Below are 15,345 nucleotides of genomic sequence, written 5' to 3' on the forward strand. Positions count from 1 at the left end.
GTAGCCTACTTTGAGTCCATAAAACATTATTCATCATATGTGGTCAGTTTGCGGTCTAAAATTACTAATCGTGCTTATAATAACTTATTTTTTGTTGAGCTCTTTGCAATGCAGCATAAACTTAAGTCACCGGAATTTGATTTCCCAACGTGGGTCCTGATGATGTGCTGATGAAGCAGGATAACAATCTGTTCAATCAACAAGTTACCTGTCAGTCTGTCAAACATCATCTTTACTCCGCTTGATTGTTTGTAAAACTGCAGTGTGAACAGGAACCGGACCAGAACTAACAGGCAACAGAGGATAATGTTTTTCACTTGGTTGGGACCAAATGAACCAAACTACAGGTGTGAAAGCGCCCTAATTTTCATGTGGAGTCCCTGGCAGGTTGTTGGCAGATCACAATCACAACCAGAGAAGCATGGATAAAACATAAAAGCACCTATCGCATAAGCACAGACAAAACCAGACAAGCACAAACAAGATGAAACTTTAAAAAAGCAATTACTGGTTTTCTTGTATTATAACATTATAAAACCACTCAACAGGGTTTCTTAAAATGCTGTTACACACTGTATATCAGTGTACTTTCCGTTGCATATGCCAATAAGTTTCGAGAGAAAATGTAGGTGAACTGTAAAATAATTACCCAGACTTTTAGTTGTGAACATCCATCACAGTTTACCGACATAACTTCCCATTTCAAATGGAAATACTGCTCAAGACAAGTTGTAATAACCCAGAATCATCCCTTAATGCTGGGCTTTATACCTGTCAAGTCTAACTTGCTTCAGAAAATGTGCCTGTAGGCAAATACCTTACATTGCTTTTATGTTATTTCAGGTCCTGACTACATACGGCAGAAGTATAATGAGCCAGTAGAGGTGAAGGAGGTTCCTGCGGAGGAGAAGAAGGAGAAATCTCCATCAGGGAGCCCACATTTCTACCGGAAAGGCACAACACCCTCCCAGTCTCCATCTCAGAGCCCATGTCACACCCCCACTCCTTCACCCACTGCTGTTAAAAAGTCCTTTTTCAGCGCTAAAACCTCTGCCAACATCACTCCTGCAAAGCCTGCTGGGAAAGAGAACAAAACCCCAACAGCTGAGTCTTTGACAGCAGGTAAGTAACTTTGGTTACTGTTAATCTGACCAACATGTCCTTCTCATGAAACATCCTTTATATGCAACAGTTGTCAGTTGGTGGTTTTATAGTTTAACAGTATCAACCGATAATTTATGTGAAACAGATGGACATGTATGTGTGGAGAGAACGTACATGATTGATATTTGGTAGACCTTGAGCTTGCCCTGCACAGTAAGCATACATTTTCTAGCTTCTGTAAAATCATATAGAGGCCTATAGAGAGGCATACTGGTATGGAAGTGGAGCTGCATAAATGTTGGGCGGCAGAAATAATTCTAGCAGAAATATGATGAACCGCAGCAACTACATGGTGATCAGCGGTGATTTTGGCGACACTATGGTGAGCAGCAGCAGTTATTTTAGAAGCAACGATTCAAGTGGCAACATGGTTAGCAGCAACAATGATTGCAACATTTGAGCAGCAGTGATTTAAGAAGCAACATGGTGAGCAGAAGCATTAGTTCTCAAAAAACAAGTTACCAGTCACCCAAAGCTGCTAAGATTCATTTCCAGATAAAATACCACTGATACAATAATAAAACCTGTACAATCTGTATATAAACACATTTCAATGTCCTGGACAATAAACCTAAAAGCTTTCATCACTGTAAAATACTTCCTGGATATGGTTTCCATTGCTGGGAAAATGTTATTACATTTCATATTGCTTGTTTAATATTCAAAATTTGATGGATTAGTACCTCCCCACTTCACCACAATCATTTTTAAAAACAAGTGTTGCAAATGCAGAATACTCACTTCTTTAATTCAGTTCAGTTAATTATCAGTTTGCTCACTGTCACTCTGCTGGTGTAGATATTATTAAGTAAAACATCTGGCTTCAGTTTTATTTTTTTCTGTTGCTCTTGTTTGCATTATAAAATGGAGCCTGTTGGGACATTGGTAACAGCTGCTGTTCCTTGGTTGCAATGGGTCACAATTAACTTAGGGTCAAAAATTGGCAGGGCTTTATATTGTAAATATGGTCATTACTATCCAGGTACATGAACTCGTTAGCACTTTTATCCAAAGCACTCCTCAGCAGGGAATTATCATGCAAAGTGCTGGCCTGACCAGTGGGACCAGTTGGTTGTTCAGTTCACCTGATTTACCTCCTAAGTCATAACCCCCCACACCAGTATGCATTGGTTCTTTGGTTAACTATTTCTCTTCTCTTTGTCTTTGGTATACTTGACAGGCATAACAAAGGCAGCATCAAAAGTTTCACTCAAACAGGAAGTCAGACAACAGGAGGCTCCTCCACCAGTTAAACCAGCTGTTAGCAGTTACCCAAGCAACGGGCAGATTCACACCCAGTACCATGGTTACTATGTCAAGGCAGATGTCAAGATTCCTCCACCCGAAGAACCCCTCGGTGCGGAGGAAGACCTTCACCCATCAAGCCTCACACTATTGCCGCCACCTGCCAAAAAGATTGTCACCGGGACAAAATCCCTGCCAGCCCCTAGTCCTTCACCAGTTCCACCAAAAGAGAGCATCAAGGCACCAGAGCCCCCCAAGCCAAAAAGACAGGAATCAACCAAACCAAAGAGCCTCGCAGAAACCAAGAAAGCTAGTATGGAAATAGCTCCTGAAATTGTAGAGGAGGAGTCGGTGAGTTACACCAAGTTACCGTACATGTTGATTTTGATTCTAATAATTTCCTGAGCCCCAGCAGGAACAACTCACTCTCTTCTCACTCCAGACTCGTCACATATTGACGCTTGGTCAAGGCCCTTTGAAGTCACTTTTTAACGCCCTGGGTACCCCTTCAGCATCACTTTCAGATGGTTAAGGCTCCGCAGTTAGCAACGCTTAGCAACAACAAATGAGCAACATCCGGTAAAGTTAGCAACAATAAATATGCAACTTCAGGTTAGACTTTCAAAATAAAACGTTAGCGTTTTGAAACATTGACATTTTGAAACGGCATGTTATTAAAGTTGTAAAACCCACAACCCTGGTAATGCTGATGCCAGCAGTGTCCAGTTTGTTCCTTTGAGGGTGAGAGGGCTGTGAGTTCATTGCTGGACTTCTGTCTAGCTTATTGAAATCAACTGGTGTAATTTCTAGTTCGCATTAGAACGTCAATACTCTGGGCCGCCAATGGCAGATGATTGCCAAGCTTTTCCAGTTGAGCTGCACTGGAAGTAGACTGCAGAACAGCAGCAGTGATTTTAACCCTATCAAATGGGAGTCTATATCTAATTTGTTTCAGCTTAGGGAACCTTGATGTGAAAATTTGAGAATATATCAAATATACTTGACATTTCTTACTTATTTATTTGCTACCTAGTTGCCCAACTTTGGTAATAATGACAAACTGCAGGTAAGTTACATCTGACAATGTAAGCTAACAAAGTTTCGAAATTTGAGCTAGGACCCCTAATAATACTATTGAGAATTGTAGACTAGCTGCCCCTGCTAATCTTAGCTTTAAGACCATAACCAACCAAACTGTTGGTTGTTAACAACTACCAAGATAGCTGCTAGGTGACAATAACAAAAGCTAGACCATTTATCTAAAGAAAGACACATATATATATATATATATATACATACACATATTGTATCCTGCTACATGCGCCAATATAGTAGGACTTTATTTAGAACACATAATACAACATCAACTTTTTTTGTGTTTTCACAGGGCCCTAACTCTATCTTGGTGGCTCTAGTGATGCTGTTGAATGTAGGTCTAGCAATCATTTTTGTCCATTTCCTCACCTGACCAAATCTGAACTAAGGTAAGAATTGAAATGAACTACTTTGTTCTACTACTTAGTATTTGCTTGTCACAACTGAAACTGTGTTGATGTTCAGTTTACACATTAGACAGGGTTACGATTACCTTAAAACACATCAAAATCAATTGCATGTTTGAAACGTTTTAGCCATATTCTTTTTTCTGTGTATATTTTATTTAAAGCCATGGCCACACACTGCTTCTACCTGATACACTACTATTATCTCAGGAACATATTTTTTCTATACTTCACTTTTCTACTCTCGTTAATTCTTCCTGCTCAAGGAAGAAATCTGCTAAATATGCTGTGATTTGTTGTTGATCAGAGAGAAGACCATCTGACTCCTCCGAGACATGTAAAAGACACATAATGGCCTTCATCATAACACTTTCTTCATATTAGAAAGATTTAGATTTCTGGAGAATATTAACCTTATTAGCATATGTAAGCATATGTTTCTAAATAACCTAATTTGATCCTAAAGTAAACAAACCATTGGACAACTAACTCATAATTTTAATTTTTGAAAGAGATAATTAAACAATTTAAACTTAAAGTTGACAACATATCTAATTAACTTTATTTATGAACTGTATTTTTGTTAAAAATGTGTCAACAGCAAATTAAAACAGGAACAAATAAAAAAACAGGGAAGCTTCTTACTAAAATATGTTGAATATATTAAAATGATGAAATATACAACCACAAGCTTAGTTGTACGAAACACAAACAGCTTCCCTCTGAGTTGTAGAAAGAGGGTTGTTTTCCTTTCAGTTCTGGATTATGGCAATACCTTATCAACATGCCTTTCTCAGTAAATATTATAGTCTGGCCTGCAATTGCTTTCACTGAGGCTGTAACTTGCTTACTTTCAGTTTTCTGTTGTATTATTTTATCATTCACCAGCCTCATCCCTTGTCACAATTGTACAGGAGAGAGGCAACAGGGCAAGAATCCAAATGCAGACAGTGAAGGAGTCAGAATGAGATCAGTGATATATTGTTGAAAATAGCTTAAAGGCAGGTACAAGTAGGCTGACAGCCAGGCAGGTAGACAGCTAACGAGCAGTCAGGTAAGCAGGTAGGCAGGTCCGGGTTAAGGTCTATGTTTGGGTGACAGATGCTCGAAAGCAAAAACACAAGCCAGGACAGCATCAGTAATGTTAGCGCCATCAGTTGGTTGAAACTAATATGTCTGGCTGACTTTTTAGGGACTTGTTTTAAAATAAAAGCCCTGAAAAAAGGATCTTCAACATGCACATGACGGCTACATGCACAACATAGTGCTAAAAGTGCGATGCTAAAGCTAAGTCCCAGCCAAAAACTCAGCAGTTGATGAAATAAAGAATCATCAGGAGCAGCCTCCAAACAGTGGAGAAATAATACTTTTTAACATAACCTGGAAGCCCAAAAACATAGTTAATCAAATGTTACCGTACCTAATTAGAGTAGCTAAGATATGACGATTGCGATTTTGGGGAGGGATTTAGCTAACTTACTCTGTAAGGGGCTGGTTCCCTCTGCAGAGCAGACTGCAGGCTGTGAGCATTTATTGTAGTTAATATTTAAAGAAAAATATAATTTTACAGCATGTTTTAGTACTTTCATCGTTATTATTTGAGGTGTTACACAATCCAAAACCTCACCTATATCTACATGCATAGATAAGAAAAGTTATTTATTTTAAAATCCAGGTTTGTTTTCAAAGTAGATTACTTTAATGTACTTTTAATAGATGCAATATGTCTGCAAAGACAGTCCCTGAATGTCATTCAACAGCATTTTATCCCTAATCTCCAATTTTTCTGACCCTGCAGTGGACTCGTCCAAACTAGCCGCCTGAGTCGCTAACTCTCCACCGGCCAAAGGGGCTTTTTGTTTTTTAAAAATGGCGCCAGTCAGAACGAACAGCAGCCACAGGCAAAACCGAGGACTGAAAATAGACGAGCGAAGGAGGAGGAGGAGGAGGAGAAGGAGAAGAAGTGGAGGGGAAAAAACACATGGAGGAGAGAGAGGGGAAACAGCAGAGAGAGAGAAAGATGACACCTCCACCCACCCCCCACCCAACCCCTGATTGGACTGGCGATGATTTGTGACTCCAGTCAAGAGTGCAGTGAAAGCTGAAGCAAGCAGTCGCTGGTTGGAAATGGGGCCGTATCAGGGTTAGAAATAACAGGAGGCCTGGGGAGTAGAGTGAATGTACGTGAGTGTGAGGCCTGGCATCTATACTGCCTATAAATGCCTGTAATGTGTGTGTGCTGGTCGGTCTGTAGCTCCATTTCCATGCGACTGTTCAGAAAACTTGGAAGTTTTGAAATGCTGCAATAAAAAAGCTTGTGCGTTGTCCAGCTGAAGAGAATCTGTTTCCTAAATGATCCACCAGAAGAACGAAGAGCGCCCATTCAGTGTTGATTAGTACTGAGAAAACCAACTAATGTTGGTCATATGCCATGCTTTGGTAACACTTAACTCATACTGGTTCTTAAATGTAGGTACAGTGGGAGTAACAAGACTATGTGGAACAAGGGGAGTAACAATTGGGAATTTTAGAGGAACAGTACTGTACCGTGTAGGTTCCCAATAATTACAAAAAATAAAATACAGTTTCCTAATTCCCTATAGTCTTATAAACTTCTACTGTACCTACATTTAAGTTCCAGTAGGAGCCGGTAAATATTTTATTAGTCCCTGATTCATGCAAGAAAAATAACACTGTAAATCGTGGGCTGTATTATTAGGTGTCACCCATGTTTTCATTCAACTTAACACCAGCTTCTTACAGAGGGACAATATTTAGAAAAATTCAGACAATCAGATCTGTTACATAAAACATTTATGAAAGCCAAGTTTTAACTGTAGTGCACTTTAATTGAACTGCTCACCAGGTGACTCACACCAAGCCTGTATTATTTAGTCAATCAATGCTTTTTTCCTGCTGCCATCTGCGGCATAATGTGTTGCTTAAGAAACTGTTTTCTTCTTCAAGTGAGCATGAAGAAGTGTTGGCGATGGTGGAGGACCTTTTGTGGAATTTTACTGCTTCTGCCCAACTTTTCTCCCACATAAAAATCCACACAAACCTATTTGGATGGAAACCAAGCTTGTGCAAATCTCAGTGTGTTTTACGCATGTCTCTGTTTCTGCTGTGTGTGTGTGTGTGTGTGTGTGTGGGCGGGCAGGCGGGCGTGCGTGCGGTGTACTGGATATGTTCAAAGATGCACTTATAGCTTGATGGAAGCCAACAGCTGCCTTACCATTTTACAGAGTGACGTAGTAGTGGGTGAGAAGGGCCCATGCTGGAATGTGAAGCGCTCGGCTGATTCTCCCACTGCCATGTCCTGGGAGAGTGGCTCTATTTATATCAGTCTGTCTATCGATCTGTTCATATCTGTTTTTATCTGTTTCTGCGGGTCTCAGTGCCTGCCATTTTATATACCACATCAGGTGCACGTTAGACAATCAGAGGGGTTTTAATTCCAAAATGGGAGGATAAAGTTAGATTTGGAAATCTTAACCACAATCTCATAGTTTTTAAAAAGATTCACTGTAATTTTTCAAACGGTATTATTCCGTAGTGCATTTTCCTTTTTGCAGTTTTACGTTTTTGTAACAGTAGGTGTCAAAGTTGTCATATGGAACCGAGTTCCTCTTTTAATGAATGAATGGATTATTCTTTTTGACATGATCACTCACTTATCACGTATCTGCCTTCAATGATGCTTAGAAGAATTGATGTTTCTGTATTTGTATTTATTCTCCTCACTACTATTGAACATAATTTAACATTGGCTCATGTGTCTGTTTTATGATACTCCATATAGATTCTATATAGATTTTTTTTTTTTTTTAATTGACAGATGAAACTAAGTTTGATTTAATACATTTAAAAACACTCCCTGATTAGTAAAATGCCCAGTTGTGCCATCAAAACTCCTAGCTCACTGTTTTAACATGTTTAGATGCTCAAATGTGTTTCAAGCTAGGGCTGCAATACTGATTTTTTTTAAAAAGCAAGTACTATAACCTAAAAAACTGTGGTTCAAGTCTAAATTGCTGCAACCTATTTGAGGATTGTTATTAGCACACCATTGCTATTCTATTAGCATAATGTTAATGTCACTGCTACTTCCTGTTGGCAGGTGCAGTTTATTCCACTGTAAGCAGCTAGCTTTTTAGATTAATACCAACTGTAATTTAAAGCTACTGTTAAAGCTTTGACGAGCAGCTAGCCCAGCAGTGTCGCTGCTTTCACAGAAAAATCCTCCCAAATCACAGATTTTTTTGTGTTTTTACTCCCTGTTGCTTGTATTTGCTCTGTCCCCATTTTTCTTCCCTCCATTCTCATCATGCAAAGTCAGCACTCAGTAACTGGGTGCAAGGCTGACAGTGAGACAGTTATTAGTTATTCAAATTAAGCACCAAGGTTTACATTTTAATAATGAATTAAAAAGCATTCACATTACTTGAATTACTCAGATTCATCAAGTTATCATTCTAGCCCTGCTGTGGCAAAACATCAGCAGTGAGCTGTGAGAAAATGTTTGGATGTATAGTAAAATCAGGGAGTGTATTACCAAAACATTTTGTGAGCGCATTGTGCTGTAGATATACACAGTAGACCCAAGAGAAGTGCAATGGCTGTTGATATGCTTCAGCATGTCTGATGACAGTGGGAAATTAACAAAATAATTTAAACAATAATGACTGGATGACCATCACAACTGAATGTTACATAATGATTGTTAAATGGCCTGGATTGGAAGCTACCAGGTCTGACCTGGTTCACCTCAACTCAACGTCGGTGGCTTTTATCAACCAAATGCACGCAACCGAAATTCAGATATATCATCTTTAAATCTGGGGTCTGCTTTGGTCTGAGTCTGAAAACTCAACTCTCAGCAGTGTAGATAGTTCCGTTTCATTCTTCCTGATCACCACAGATGGTAGAAATCCAGATATTACATGTCTCCTGCAGTCATCCAGACTTCATAGAACCATAGTGACACGCATAACTCTTGTTGGAGATTATAGAGAGATCAAGAGTGCGTGACCGTCAGTAGGTTTGCAGTAGCTGATGAGCAAAGCGTAAGCCGTTATGAACAGACAGCTGTAAAACTTTCTGTAGGCTTAAAGCTGAGACGGGTGACTACAAAGCAGAACTCAAATAAGTCCGTTTTAAAAAAATATGTGAAGGGTGCGTGTTCACTGTTCAACATGATGTTAAGTTCTTTAAACACTTACATGAGGTCTCAGTCTTCTTTTCCACCCACAACAAAGCTGGCAGCATTACCTAAAATACCACGATGGGCATCTTTCGCACAAGAAAGTTGAATATTCAGAGATCCTGTCTTACAGAGAAATGCTGAATGTGTACAGCGGCAGTCACTCCCACTGGAGTCTGAGAAATGAACCAGTACACAAAAACATGTGATCCATGTACAGCACAGTACTTAGCTGATGTTCTTTATTGTTATCACATATAGCATAATATATTTTGAATATGCAACATGCTAAGGTACTTAGCACTACTGCACTGACAATTTATTGTTGTTTTTTCCCTCTTCTGCTACAGCTAACTTCAACATTTCAGTTGTAGGCCTACTAGGTGGTGACCTTCTGGCCATTCTGGGAAAGATTCAGCTGTTCAAAATCAGTTTAGTTTGTATATTTCTGTATTTTGCTGTTAATTTGAGCATTTCTCAGCTACCAGTAAATTACTCCTCTGTTAAGGAAATACTATTTATTGATGTTGTGTTGATGATTATGATTTTATTTGCTATGTTGTCAGTCACCAGACAGTTAACAGAATTTATGTTAGAGACTTTGTCACACAAAGTGGTTATCATGCATACTGCCCAGACAATCCAACAAAAGTGACGTAGTGCAATCAATTGTTAGCATATTTTTCCTTTACAGCACATACGCCACAAATCACAGGGCCGTGATGCAGAATATATATATTATTTATTTATTCATATTTTGATTTGATTTTCAGTTTTTGTTCAATATTCTGTATGTTACAACAGCAAGCCAAAATGTCTACATGGAATGATTGATACGCTTTATTTTAGGGGTTTATAACTTATTAATAATAATTTCCATAAAGTTAAGTTCTTTCCTGGAAACATTCCAGGAAATAATTAGGAAACTATGGACATGAAAAATAAAGCAACACACTCTGTTGAAGCAGAGTGCAAGTTTAGTTTTCATTTTGTGTTTGCATTGTTAAAGTTTCTGCCCTTTGACATCAGCCAGTTCTAACATGCATGATGCCACGTTGAATATATTTATGTATTTGGATGAAAGGATTTAGTTAGGAATATTTGAACTCTTAATTAAGTTTACGTTTAGAAAAGAAAAAGCATTGTCTTAAAATGATTTCCACCCTGATTGCTGGAATTTAGCATAATTTATTTTTGTTTTGATATGATTGTGGTGCCTATAGGTTAGCATGCAGATATTGGCTGGTTTTGTTTTGTTTAATTTGAATGTCAGAGTAAAATACTGTATAAAGTTTGCATATTCAGTCACATTAGTTCTGAGTAACTGTTGGAATGGATTGCAGAAGTTAAAGCAAAAATCAGTGTGTGAACCTTATTAGTTTCTTTAAAATGTTTGCACCTTCAGTCCCATCAAGGCTGGATATGGTGCTTACAGTGCATTTGTAGGTGAATGAAAAGCTCCATTCCCATTTGGTGATCCCACTAAAACTCATCAGAAACACCACTGACATGCGTCTTCTTCATTCCATTTCAGGGAATTTAGTGCTGTCTACTATGTGCAGGGAAACAGCCTCAATATACTTATTGAATAATAATACACACGACTGATACATATCATATGATCAGCATGTCCAGCAGAAAAAACTGTTCATCTGACTTGTTATTAATTAAAAAAATAGTGTAAATAGCGTATAAAACAGAACTGAAAATATTATCTTGAGAGTACACTTCCACCGTAGCACCAAAAGAGTTTTGAAGGTTAGAACAAAGATTAATGCGTTCAATATACCTGTGGAAGATATTCTGTGTCGATAAATGTGACTACAAATGAAATACTAAAAGCCTCTTCTGATTATTCTAATTTGGCAGCTCTGTAACACTCAACAAACGATGGAAAATCAGTAATTATAAAGCATCTCTGGTGCTCATTCCAGAGTTCATAGATCTGCAGTCACATAACATATCATTAGGAGTTTAACATTTTATAAAAGATGCAGAGTTTTAGTATGTAAAGGGTGTGTGTCCACGCTAAAAGAGGGCGTAAAATTGTTCTTTATGGCAGGGTGACTCTCTAGCATATGCAACCGCGTTATAGATGAGGTCTTAAACATTATGCGACACAATACACTGACAATTTTGATGTAACTGAAAAAGTAGAGTATGAGCTTTTTACAAATCTAATCTAATCTATCTAAGTTTGGTTAACATTTAAGATATTTTCTTTTCCTATCTTGAGGATCTGAGAATTCACAGTTTTTCATAATTTCCACTTGCAGTAAATTATCACCTGGAAGTGACCTTTCAAAACAAGGGATGAAATTAAAAGCCGTTAAGTGGCACATGGCCTACAGACAATACTGATCACACGTATTTAATGAAGTATTGTTTTGTTTTTCTTGCCATTTTAAGAGATTACAGTACATGGAAGCATGTTTTGAGCGAGTTTTGAGATAACATGCGGACTTGATGAAAAGAGGCAGAGTTAGTAGGTTTGTTTTCGAATCTTTTTTTTTTACCTGAATTGGTTGCCACTGTAGTGGAAAATGAGCAGAGTGAGTGTGGCTGTTAGGCAGCACATACTGTATGTACAGCAGGGGGAGGTGACACTTCTAATGGTTGAAATGACAGCTTCATATGCACTGTGGCCACTGTATGTTTCTACTACAGCTATAAATGAGGGAGAGAGGCCCTAACATGAACGGTGCTGTGCTATTGTAACTGTTAGATGAGTGCTTGGGCTTACCGGTATTGTATTAGGTGAAATGAGTCAACATAGTGCATATGCAGAGGTCTAGAAATCAGATCTGAAAACTGCATCAGACCCACTCTCCAGCAAATGATTTAAAATTCTCACTTCTTTGGGTAGTTATCACTATAATAGCCTGCAGGCGCTGGAAAGGGTTCTTTCCAAGATGTAAATATTAACACTCGTGTTCTCTGGTGCAGCGTTTTTTGGTTTTGATGACCAAGCCTGCCAAGGACACAACCTGATAATTATTGCATTATATCAGGTTGGTGAAATCTCCGGCTGAAAACTATCAGAATCAGCTTTATTTGCCAGGCATGTGTACACTTACAAGGAATCTGACTCTGGATTATACATTGCTTACAATGTGCTTTCTCATAATGTAGAGCAAACAAGACCAGGTAGTAGACCAGGGATTTTCAAAGTCTGAGATTGGGGGTCACCCCTCAGCCAAAGCTTGGGTAAAGGCCATCACAGTTTTTGTTCTTAGTTTCACTCAATTCCTGGATGGTCATGATTATGTTATTTGATCCCTTTGATACTCAACATTTGAGCCAAGATAGCCTAATATTGCTGTTTGACATGCCCACTGAGCCTCCCCTGAAACAGTTTGGAGCTTTGAAAACCTCTGTAGTAGACAGATCGAGACAATACTGCAGTAAGCAGAGTGCAAAGGATGCTGGAGTAAATTATTATTATTATTATTATTATTACTATAGTTTTTCAAACGTAAATGTAATTAATTAGGCTATTGCAATTTTACCATCATGTTTTTTCCTGCTTTGCATCAGGTAAAATCTCATAGTATTAACTGATATACAGTATTTAGGCTTCCAAATTGACGTACAGTATTTCATTGTAGCAACACACCAAACAGACCTTTTTGCTTTTTAATGCTGTGCTATTTTGGACCTTTTTTCCCTTGCTTATTAGGAAGAAATGTTTGGTCCTACCCTCGTCCTTCATCGGTGTAGTTGCTTGTATGTAAGTTGCCCTGAGGAAGGCCTATGGTGGGCGCAAATATTTGTTTCTCATAAGTAAGACCTTTTGCTGGAGTGTGGGTGTTTTTCAGTTTTAAGCAGAGAAAATTCTAACATCATGCTTTACTCAGGTCTGATCTTAGAGGAGGAAACAAGGTTGTTGTTAGAGGTCATTTGAGTAGGAAAGAGAAAGAGAAAGAAAGGATTTGAACAGCACTGGTCTGATATTTCTTATATAAAAACTTATCTTTTTTTTTTTGAGAAGAACAGGGAAGCGAAGGTGAGGGAGTCTTGGACATTTCAGGAATGTTTTTGTGGGATAAATCATAATTTGCAGCAAGTTTGAGTTTGTCTGAATTGGTCTGGATCCAGGTTGAAGCTTGTCTATAAAATAAGTGCAATGATTATTGTGACAAATCAAGGTGTGTTGAAGGAGCTCCAACAAGTTTCTTGTTAAAACTATTTGTACAGTATAGTTTCTACTAATTAATGTTTGTGCCACAACAGGACAATACATTATGACTGATATCTGAAATAATATTATAAAAATCACTGTATATTGTGTATGGTTTTTAAGGCATTATGACAGCCATTTTTCTAAAAACTCATCCTGACTGCATTTTGAATATTGGGTTTGATTTCTAAATGCAACTACCATCTTGACTGTTGCTGGGGATACAGTGCACATATTGCTATCAGTTATTTTACATAAGAATGTTGTTGTTTTTCTTTAATTTGTTTTTGTTTCATTTTTTGTCAGTGTTTCTATGGAGAGAAATTAAAAAGTGGGTTTACATTTTACATCATGTGTTAGTGTATTCTTTGTCACATGCCTTTGATGATACTTCCCAAGCAACATGAACTTTTGTATGTCAGCTGTATATCAGCTGTACTGATCAGCTCACTATCACTGAGCTGATCAGTACAGTAATATGTAATAAATATATCGTCATTGAATTAAATACTGTATGTAACTCTTTTGAAACAGTATTAGAATCTCACCCTGTGCAATTAGACAATGGCTGGGAAGAAAATAGGGGCATTCCCCGCTGCTTAAATTAATCTGAGCCACGGTGTGCAGTTTTATTCCATTAGAGCTACTCTAACTCTAAAGTGTGAAAGTTGGCTCGGCTCTCCGATATGACAAAAATAGTCCTGATGGCTGACAGCTGCTGGCCTGCCTGGAGACTGCAGCACAACACTGAAGGTTTTACAGAGGCGGGGCTTTGATACAGAAAGTGGAAATTATTCTGATAAAAAAAAAAAAAACATATTTCTTTTCTTCACTGAAAATGTCAATTTAACCACATTTGAGATTTCTTGGGTGCATGCAGATAAATGGTAGAAATTTGTCCTGTATTGTGGGTCTGCTACGTTTATTAAATGTGGTTTCTCCACGTGAAAACAGATGACTTTGTAGACTTGATAATATTACTGGAGGAAGACATTTCCCCATGTAATTATTAGATCATTTAAGACTGATAATAACAAAGCTTGGCCTTTTTGTTAAGTTCTACTTGCTTTATCATTCTTTAGAGTGCAGGGATTTTTTTCAAGCCAAGGTAGCTGAACTTTTTATTGGCCCACTGTATTTACAGCCATTGATTGATTGATTAGCAAAAGGTTGTATTTTATAACAAGGGCTAAGCTTTGTATCTGTAATGTTATTATGGAAGTTGAAATTGAAACCCCTTTCACCACAAGTCCCTGAAAGAAGTAATCACATTACTGTAACGGGTTATGAGATGTTAGCTCAGTTTGGCTGATATCCAGTATATTCACCTTGCAGGGTCGCAGTCAAGATGCTTTCTGTTGCTCCTCTGTTGCTCCTCTGTTTTACCAGGGTGGATTCCATGTAATGTTTTTGCAGTCCACTATTATTGAATATGTATTGAATCAATTCAGAGCAATTTTTTGCAAACACATATGTTGCAGTGTAACCATTAATTCCATTGTTGATTAAAAACATGTCAGTAAATAACTACAGTCCCCATATCTGACCCTAAGCATGAAGCCCAAACAGAGTTAGTTGAAATCATATACGACAAAGTAGAGCAGGAAATGCTTGAGAAGCTGATATCAGAGGATGTTTAGTATTCTCTGATATCAATGTTTAGCATTGCTAAAAAAAAATAATCAAAATAGTTGCCAATTCATTTTCTGTTGATAGAGTGACAGAGTTGTCTGCTTATGTGGATAATAGCTTACATGCATTTACTGAGCACAAAATAGATGTTTCGTTATATTCAATTAATCTTTGAGTGATAAAACTGTCTCTTCAAAACTGTGTCTGCTGGAATATTTATTTATATACTACTAATTTGCAACAGCAAATGGCTGAGATTATGTTTTTGAATTGACAAAATTAAGGAACTTCTACTGACAACATTTTTAATTTGTTACCTACAATATCCGGTTTATGGTTCTGTTCAGACACTTAAAGCACTTAGTTTAATTTGTCCCCTTCTCTGTCACCCTAATTGCAACAAGCATCTCAGAATGTCT

The 15,345-nt window shown here is 37.9% G+C and overlaps 1 protein-coding gene across 1 annotated transcript in view; it reads left to right on the forward strand.

Moving 5' to 3' along the window:
- The window catches only part of LOC123972271 (junctophilin-1-like), a 28,105-nt gene extending 21,859 nt beyond the window's left edge, over positions 1 to 6,246 (forward strand). Inside the window, exons 4-7 of the mRNA XM_046051645.1 lie at positions 844 to 1,122; positions 2,345 to 2,760; positions 3,797 to 3,893; positions 5,710 to 6,246. Coding sequence (XP_045907601.1) covers positions 844 to 1,122; positions 2,345 to 2,760; positions 3,797 to 3,877 — 776 coding nt within the window. The 3' untranslated portion in view covers positions 3,878 to 3,893; positions 5,710 to 6,246. The remainder of the gene's footprint in view (positions 1 to 843; positions 1,123 to 2,344; positions 2,761 to 3,796; positions 3,894 to 5,709) is intronic.
- Positions 6,247 to 15,345: the final 9,099 nt, after the last annotated feature.

Source organism: Micropterus dolomieu, linkage group LG06, assembly GCF_021292245.1.
Source record: "Micropterus dolomieu isolate WLL.071019.BEF.003 ecotype Adirondacks linkage group LG06, ASM2129224v1, whole genome shotgun sequence".
In the NCBI taxonomy this organism is placed as follows: domain Eukaryota; kingdom Metazoa; phylum Chordata; class Actinopteri; order Centrarchiformes; family Centrarchidae; genus Micropterus; species Micropterus dolomieu.